The sequence below is a fragment of the Carlito syrichta genome, unplaced genomic scaffold (genome assembly GCF_000164805.1).
Source record: "Carlito syrichta isolate Samal-C Ts95f unplaced genomic scaffold, Tarsius_syrichta-2.0.1 Scaffold271701, whole genome shotgun sequence".
NCBI lineage: Eukaryota > Metazoa > Chordata > Mammalia > Primates > Tarsiidae > Carlito > Carlito syrichta.
The window spans coordinates 284392-293499 of record NW_007215797.1 but is presented as its reverse complement, the minus strand read 5'-3'; the positions used below and the strand labels follow the sequence as shown (position 1 = coordinate 293499).

At 43.6% G+C, this 9108-nt stretch overlaps 1 protein-coding gene across 7 annotated transcripts in view; it reads right to left on the bottom strand.

Annotated features, from left to right (window-relative positions):
* Window positions 1-733: 733 nt before the first annotated feature.
* The window catches only part of KIAA1217 (KIAA1217 ortholog), a 158374-nt gene continuing 149999 nt past the window's right edge, over window positions 734-9108 (bottom strand). For 2 of the 7 annotated variants that reach the window (XM_008052300.2, XM_021709665.1), the window contains exons 15-16: window positions 1958-2080; window positions 734-1250 (exon numbers count right to left, since the gene is read on the bottom strand). In XM_008052300.2, coding sequence (XP_008050491.1) covers window positions 753-1250; window positions 1958-2080 — 621 coding nt within the window. In that variant the 3' untranslated portion in view covers window positions 734-752. Of the gene's footprint in view, window positions 1251-1740; window positions 2081-2604; window positions 4198-4299; window positions 4378-8510; window positions 8631-9108 lie in introns of those variants that run through there. The other 5 variants (XM_008052302.2, XM_021709666.1, XM_021709667.1 and 2 more) reach the window with 5 other exon arrangements.

Sequence of the window (9108 nt, the reverse complement as noted above, 5' to 3'; positions counted from 1 at the left end):
GAAAAAAAGCAAGCAAAGAAAACTAGCTTGCTTGGGCTAGCAAATTATCATACATACTTTTCACGGCAGTGCAATAGGTTTGATAAATTGCCTTCTACGTGGGCTTCTATGCCAGCCTGTGTAGAAGTTCATTGGCTTATATAGTCTAGCACACTACTTTCAAATGTACAATGCTATAGTATCAAAATGTTTTGGCAAAAAAGATCTCGAAAGGAACCATGAAGTTTTGACAAAAATAGAAATCTGTAATAAAGCTAAATAACACTAAAATAAAAGGAAATATTATAGTATCTGTTTTACAATTTGTATAGTCACACTTGTGTATTTCTCTGTTCACTTCTAGTCTCCGTAATGAAAAATATTTTTATACAAAACATACTAAAATTCTGGAATCATACATGTTTTACATGCTTAAGACAATTTTCCTGTCTCTCACACGCCATTCCCTCTCACCATACTCTCTTTTCATAACACATGCTTACTGCATCGAGTAGGTATTGACTATAGACAGTAAACACTATGTAGTTACAACAGCAACAAGGTAAAAAAACAGAACAAACGAGCTTTACTGAAATCTATCAAACCAGTATTTAGCACATACTTAGCATTAAGCCTCAAACAATACAGCAATATGTTACATTCTCTTGTGAAAATGGTTGTTGCAGACTGTTAGTTTTTTTTCTTTCTTTCTTTCCTTTTTTTTTTTTTTTTTTTAAATGTTACTCCAACTTGTGCCTAAAAAGATTTGGCCTTTAAGAGGTTTCCTTTGCTGTGGATGGGGTGCCTTTGCTTGAACTTCCGTTCTGTGCCTTGTAGCTGGTGAGGCTAGGAGTGTGGATGGTCCTGACGCCCTTGGCACCTTGGTTCAGTGAGATGGAGGAGGCAGGGGATGGAGGGGAGGAGGAGGAAGAGGGAGGAGGGGGTGCTCGGCCATTTTGACTCTGCAGTGAGAATGAAAGATGGTGACCTTTACCTGTATGAGTGGGGCTCTGAAACTTTAAGGAGCCATTAGAGACGGAAGGGATGAGGGAGGTAGAGTGAGCAGGTGGTCCTGTTTGGGGGCTGAGAGGGTTAGAAGTAACCGACGGTTTAGGAGCAGATGGATTAGGGAGGTTAGAGCTGTCACCGCTAGAGGAGGGCAGAGAACTGCTTTTCCCGGAGCTGGGAGAAAGGGCTGGAATCTTAGAAGCGGGTAAGGAGGGGGAAGTAGGCTTAAAGTCCCCACCAGCTTTCTTAGCACTTCCATTAGCCTGCAAATAAAGATGGCGGGAGACATTTTGTCAGAAAGCTGGTCACACGATCAACCCACAGGGCCTGGCAACACAGCCCTTCTGAGAATAATTAATCAAAAGAAAAACAACCAAACAGTTCAAGGCCTGAGCTAAGTCTTGTGCTGTACCGGACCTGGTGGAAACCCCCCCACGCACGTAGCAAAGGATAGACAGGACAGGAGAAAAGGAAGGACACGTTTGTGAGAAGAGTCACATCATTCTGACTAGCATTTTCCGTGTGCCAGGTGGGCCATGCGTCTGGGTAACGACTGGGGTCGGGCATAGTGACGGAGTGTTAATGTGCTTCGAATGCAATGCAGTCAACATAGACGTTAGTACTGGTGACTTTTAGGGCAGTTCAACAACAGGTTGGTTGTCTCTGCTTCCCGAGGTGTTCTGACGAAGCACTACATTCACCAAAGAAAAGCCAACGGGCCTGGCACCGTGTGTTAACAGTTAAAATTTGGAGTCACAAAGTAAAAGATGTTTTATTGCAAGCATGCAAAAGCGTGGTGAAAAAGTTTAACAAAGGTGTTTAGACTTTCTTCATGCCCCCAGATCCAGGATAGCTACGTAAACCATATCTTACGAAGAAAACACACAATATTTGGTATTAAACCTAAGTCAGTGACTTGCTTCTTAACCAAAATAGCGTCCATCCAAAATTGGGTTTAAGGTAAAACTACCTGACGGTATTGGCGGGGGTCCTGCAGTTTGGACTGCTTGCCGGGCTTGTCCAGGCTGCCGGGTCTATTCTTGGCACTCATGGGGACTGGCATCCTGCTGGTCTGCGGGGTCCCGCTGGAGCCCTGTGGAAAGGACCGCGAGAGGGGGAAGAGAAGAAGCAGCGCGTGAGTGATCATCCCTGAGGCTGCCCTACTCTGTGCAGAGAAGCTCAAAGTGAGTAGCCACAGCCCTACATGCAGGACAGATCTAAGAGACACCAATTGGGTTAATCGGAAGAATCAAACAGAATCAACTGCTCACTAATGATCAAACGGATTTTAATGTGAGTGTCAGAGCAATCAATTTCAACAGCACGTGGCTGGCCCGGTAGCCTTGCGTTTACCCAACACCAATCAGCAACAGAGGTAAAAACAAAAACAAAAACAAAAACAAACAAAAAACAGGATCAATTAGCTGTTAGACACCTAGTTGTTGTTGTTTTGAAGGTAAGGGAGATAGTATGAGAGAAGGGTCATGGCGAACAGACAAAAAAAAAAAAGCCACCTGAAAGGAAGCAATTAAATCACAAGACACCTTTGGCTAATGGTGATTACAGCAGATTTAAGAAAGCAGCTGGGTCTTTTCATTTTCCACTAGACCAAGATACCTTACGTGAAGCTGAAGGTATTGACGTGGGGGGCTCTAGGACAGTGGGAACTTCATCCGGAACTAGCAAGGGCCGGGGACAAGCCTCCTGGGACATGTGGGATGAGCTTGCAACAGAATCTCTGTTGGAGGAACATGAGGTATCGACTAGGGCTTTGGGGCTCATTTCACTGATCGTGTTCTCGAGCTGTTTAATGGTCTGCTCCAGGCTGTCCAGGGTCCTGTAGGTATTTTTCCTGATTTCATCAGTTCTTGAAGTCTGAGAGGTGCTCTCAACCCCAGGCTGCTCTTGTCTCTTGGCCATAGTTTGAGGGGTGTCGTCAGGTTGAGACCTAGTGATTTCAAAGCGCTTGGCTTCTTTGTGCTGTTTCAAAGTACCATCCTCTTCCTCCTCTTCGTAGACTACCACCTGCAACGTCTTCTTCCCTGTTTTGGTTCCTGTGCGAATGGCTTGAGTGAGAGCGGCAAGTTGCTTTTTGGGGAATTTGAATTTGAACTTTTTCTTGGGGCTTTCAAACTGGTCATCGGTCACGTCATGCCCCTTGCGCTCTGAATCTGGAGAGTGTGCGGGGCTGAACTTGCTTAGCTGGGGTGTATTTGTTTCTTGTCCTCCTGGGATTTGGGTCTCTGCTGCCAGGGTGTGAGGCTGTAATTTTGTATCCACCTGCTGTCCAGTTCTAAGACTGGCTGGGGCGATCTTCTTAGGAGACATCTGAAAAGGGCCGCTGTGGACTACGGGGTCTCCATTTTCCTCCTCTTCCTCCTCCTCCTCGATCTTTTCCTCTGTCATCATTCTCTCTAATTCCTCATCACATTCCTCAAAGATGGTGGAAAGTCTCTTATAGGCAGACCGGATGTCCATGGGCTCGTCGAAAATAATGATCACTGGTTTCTTGTCTAGGCAAACGACTGGCTCTTCGCTTTCACTCCCTTCCTGTGGGGAGCTCGTCTCTTTCTTGGCGTCGATGTTGACAGTCTGTACATCTTCTCCCTTTTGGCTAACGATGTCGTGGACCTCCCCGCTGGAGAGGACCTGCACAGTGGTTTTGGTAATCATGAAGGCAATGTTGTCAGGAGCTGCATTTTCTTCAGGGGGAGAACTTGGAGTTGATGCTCCGTCCTCATGAGGGTTCATACGAGCAGGCCTAGCTCCCTTGGGTCTTAGAACGACTTGGCCAAAATCTGTCCTGAGAACCTCCTGATCTTGTGTTTTGACACCACGTACACTCGATTCCGTGGATCTGGTGGGAGAGGAAATGTGACCCTTCTCTGAATTTTCTTGTCCTTGCCGACCTGTCTCTTTTGTCCTTCCGTGGTTCAGCTTCGGAGTCTCAGAGTCAGGTAGGGAGACTTTAGGCCCTTTGTTTATTTCATCATCTAACGAACTAATGCCAGAGAAGCTGAAATTGACGTTAGGCACATTTTTCTGGGAATAGTTTCTGCTGTCTCTGAGTAAACTCATACTGAATGTGGCATTTTCCTTCATGAAGATGTCAGGCTTATAGTCTGATATTCTTGGTGCATCAGAAAGATTATTCTCCACTCCTCTTTCCCACTTGGGAAGTTCACTAGGTCTCAGGGCCCCTGTGGTAACCTAAGAGGGAGATGAACACACATGAATCAGGAATGGATGATTAATCCAGAGGAAGGTAAGCAACTGCATTGTATCCGTTGGAACACAGATCCCTACACTCACCTTTCGGGATTCCATTTGGGGACCATTTTCATATTCAACATCAGATTTCCGTACATCTTCATGGAAAAATTCCAAATTCTGGTAGGACAGTGTAGGACATGTTACTCCATAAAACCGCACGCCCCCCCCAGGTGGTCTATCACTAAACGGTTCCTTTAATAACATTTCCAACACATGCTGGACAAGCACATTTGTCACACACCAATCCAAAGCCTATAGCTCTGTTTACCTTTTGTTGCTTTGTTCTCCAGCTTCCAAAAATGCCCTGTGTTTGCACGAGATGAAAATCTCCATTAGCAAAATATTTCAAGTATTTCAGATTTTGTGGGGAAGCATTAAGAGAATCAAGGGACCGATTCTGTATCAACATGTCCACTTTTCAACATTTGATTGTGTGCTTAGTAGATCTAAAATCACAAGTATTGTAGCAAGTACAAGTGTGGTCTGGCAAAGGAGTTTGAACCAATTCAGATCTGCCACTTAACTGAGGTACTTTAGGTAAGTCATTTCACTTCTCAGGCCTCAATTTTCATGCTTATTAATGGAGAACTAGACAAGGGTTTTTTTTAGTTTCCCTGTCAGCTAGTTATTTCAGTCCTATCTATGCTTTTTTTTTTTTGAGTTGGAGTCTGACTCTGTTGCCCAGGCTGGAATGCCATGGCACAGTCGCGGCCACTCCAGTGTCAACCTGCTGGGCTTTGGCGATCCTTCCATCTCAGCTAGAACCACAGGTATGCGCTACCACACCTGGCTAATTTTTGATTTATTGTAGAGATTAAGGTCTCACTAAGGTGCCCAGGTTGGTCCTGAACCTGCGGGCTCAGGCGATCCACCTACCTCAGCCCCCCAAAGTACTAGGATTACAGGCTGAGCCGCTGAGCCTGGCCTCTCTGCTTCGTTTATGGGAATTTTCCTATACAGACATCTGCATTGGTTGGGTTTGGTACTTTGGGATAAAACACACATTATTTCTCCCTGGTCAAATGACAGATTGAAAATGTTCTTGCAGTTTGTACAGAAAGTGTCAAAGTGTCCAAATGACCTTCACACTGACTGTAGCCAAGATGTTCAAATCTGAATTCACAGTGATAATGCTATCATAATATAATCTAAACATTTACAAAGACATTTGAGGCTAAAACGGCGACTTGACATCATGATTCAGCCTTCATCCTCTATATTTTCCAATGCGGAGCGAAGACACACTTCTTAGGGTATCACCAAGATCCAGGGCTGAAGGATCTAGCAGCGTGGATCCAGGTACTCAGAGTGCTTTGCCTAGAAGCACAGCCTTCTCCTGCTTGGCTGTGTCAGAAGCCTCTGGCCCTCCCCTAACACTGACACTAGCGGGGCTCTGCTGCCCTTTCTTCTTGCTGCTTGTAGAAGCCCAGGAGGAAGAGGTGATTGGTTACAGCAGGATGAAACACAGTCCAAATGAAGGCTGCTTGGTTAAAGCAATGACGACACAAAGCACAACCACCCAGGTTGAGCCCCAGGCAACCCAGAGCAATCCTACGACCCTGGTTAAAATGGAAAGAAAGTTCATACCCACCCAAGGCATAATACACAAACAACAAAGTCAGTATTAATCACATGAAAATGTTGTACAAGGTACGAGGTACATTAGCCAACAAACACCCCCTGTTTAACTTCCACTTAGTCCCCCATAAAGACCCCCAAAGAAGTGCAGTAATTCAGCTGCTGCAGTCTAGCCATGTAACTTCTTCTGTAGGATTCTTATTTAAAATATAGAACAACTAACACATCAAGTCAAAGGTTTTAAAGAAGAAAAATAGATAAGAGTCCAGTTATCCAAGCTACTGGGAGGTGGGACAATCACTTGAGGCTAGGAGTTCTAGGCCAGTCTGGGCAAGATAGTGACTGAATTCTTAAAGAAAATAGCATTTTTTAAAAATGAGGTTTCAGCTTAAGGCTTCAACTCCAAACACAGAGTTAGCATATCACAGTAGGACAGAGTGAGAACTTGCCCTCTGAATCAAAGAAGGAATTGACATGTGATCCAAAGAAGGTATACTCATGACTGATGCTTTGTGTCCCATTTACCGGGGGTTAGGGCTGGCATGTGTTCTGGTTGGTCAGTGCCCATGCCATTCCCATCGATAAGTATTTTGAATGCGTGTTTTAAAGCTGATCAGGTAGCAGGAGTATACCAATGGAACATCACTAAGATAAAGATTTCAGGTTTAGGTTTCAAGTGACCGAAGCCTTTTATCACCGGGCTAGAAAAAAGAATGACTATCAAAGCAAGTGCATGAACTTGGTTACAAAAGTCATGTAAACTCACAATGATTTCTTAGTCTTAGGCAGTCAAGACTGCGTGAAAGGTAATTAAGTCTCATTAATCTCTGTCAATAGGCCCTAAGATCTGAGTTATTTAGACAACTAGGGAGGCATGTTCAATATGCATATGGGCAATAAACCCAAATGAGAGACACGGTTATAGGGAAATGACATATAAGTGGAGTTCACCAGGTGGGAGCTTCGTGACAGAGGAGAAATATCTAAGAAAACATTTGCTTTATGGAAGGGTAAATGAAGAGCCCAGGAAGAGATTAATAATGACAAAAATTAGGGAATAAGCTTGATACTCATGGTTTTTATGAAGTAGGCCAATCTACTGAGTATAATTATGCAGAATGAGCACCTGTAACTAAACCCAGTGTTGGGCACTCACTCAATAAGTTGGTTACTTATTATGTAGTGGCCCCTTGACTGAGATCAATGAGGTCATTGGGATATGGATTTCTAACTATGAGGCAAGAAATCTCATGCAACTTCCTAGCACATTAGAAAAAATCTGCAGTGAGATGAAGATTGTCTTCAGAGGAATCTTCAAGAAGTTCCAAGTTCCCAGTCAGCATTCTAGACAGAATGGTCCCATTGGCCCAAGCATAACATGCCATGGCATATCATGCCTTCTATGAATTGGTTTTAATAGGGCCACATAAGGAAATTCCACATACTGACAAAGCAATATATTTCTGATGTGATTTCATGGGCTCAATTCAAATTAGCAGAAGGTTTTTCTCATGAGAAAGATTTATTAATCATAATCTTCCCTGGTACAGAGCAAGATTCCCTTTCTTTCCCCACCATTAATGGTGTCACAGGTCAATTACGTGGCTGATGTAGTTCATACAAGGGGGCCGAGATGGCTGAGAGTCAGGGAGACGTAGACAACCTCGTTGGCAGGGCCTCTTGGCTGTGAGCTGTGAGCCCAGAACTGTGTCTCTTGAAGGGTGTGTTAGATAGAAAAATCCTCTGATTCTGTGACTTCCAGCCATCTCCCTCAGCTTACTCACACATGGGCCAAGGTACCCATTTGGGGTAGCTCTTGGACTGCACTGTAGCTGATTAGTTTGACTTTCTTTAGGGAAAGCTAGAGTCTTTGGATTCTGAAATATACGTTCCTGGTGAAAAATTTTAGAGCCGGAGTTGGTCATCACAAGCTTTTTAATCCTGAGATTTTGACAGAGGCTTAATTCAAATATTATAGTTCTATGTCCAAAAATCATAAAATCCCTAGATTAAAATTAAAGTTGTAATTCAAACATTCAGGCTGCTGTTTCCCTAAAGAACTTATACAGTAATAGCAGACTTTGTTTTTAGAGCCTGGACATCTTTTTTGAAGCCACGAATATTAATTTAGCATTAAGACTATACTGAACTATCTTGGAAGGTGCACTTAAAAATTTGGTAATATTTAGCAAAAATTCTATTTGGCATTCTTGGACACATGTGCAAATACACACTTGTATGTTTCCTAGGGGTGGGGCAGGCATTTTCTTCCCCAAATCTAAGGTTTTTAATTTATTTTTAACATAGTTGTTTTTTCACTCAATAAACATGTTAAAAATGAGAAAACTGCTACATTCTTGGCTGCTGTTTCTATTTTTTTCCAGAATTGGTCTAGACAATCTTGAAAGGTAAAAACTCTCATGCTTGGGAAGATATTATCTAAATTCTGCATACACTATTGTATACTGTGTGTAGGAACACAGCGTTTGCTCTGGAAACCTGAGCCAGATATCTCTGATCTCAATCTAAATCTGGGTCTCCATTTGTTTAAAAAAAAAAGCAGAGAAAAAAAGAGAGGGCATGAAGGTCAAGAGCAAGAGAGCCGTGTTAGTGTCAGAGCAAGGAAGGAAGGACCGTCTAGTTGTGTGGCAAATGTGTGATTGCCACGTTACCTTCTTCTCCTTGGGTGGGACTGTGGCGCCCGGCCTAGTGTCTTTAACGTGACTGTCAGCCCGGGACTGCTCAGCATGACTGTTTGAATTTACATCCATAAAGGAACACTTCTGGAATGCCTGAGGAATTAAAATACTTAGGTTAACAGGGATCCAAGTTACTGAGGAGAACGGAGAGAAATGGATAGAGAAGAACCAGAGGTGTGGGGATCCCAGCCCGGTCCTGCATGCAGGTCATGCCAGGGAGGCAACACCCTGACATCCTGCTCCCATTAGCCTCATTCCACAAAGCTGGCTTGGGGCTGAGCCCAGGCCAAAGGCTTCCCTCCTTTCTTGGCCATGCCAAGATACAACAGACAATATCCTTTCTTCCTATTTGGAGGCACCTGATTTGTGCTCAGTAGGGCTTCTTGCTTTGGCCTTTTAAAAATGTTGAATATACAAACGAACTTAAAAAAAAAGAGCTATCTTTTTTTCTTTTTTCTTCCTTCTTTTCCCCCCGAGCTTTATTGAAATAAAAGGAAAAAGGCTCATGAGATTTTTTTTTTTTTTTTTGAGTTAGAGTCTCACTCTGTCACCCAGACTAGAGTGCAGTGGC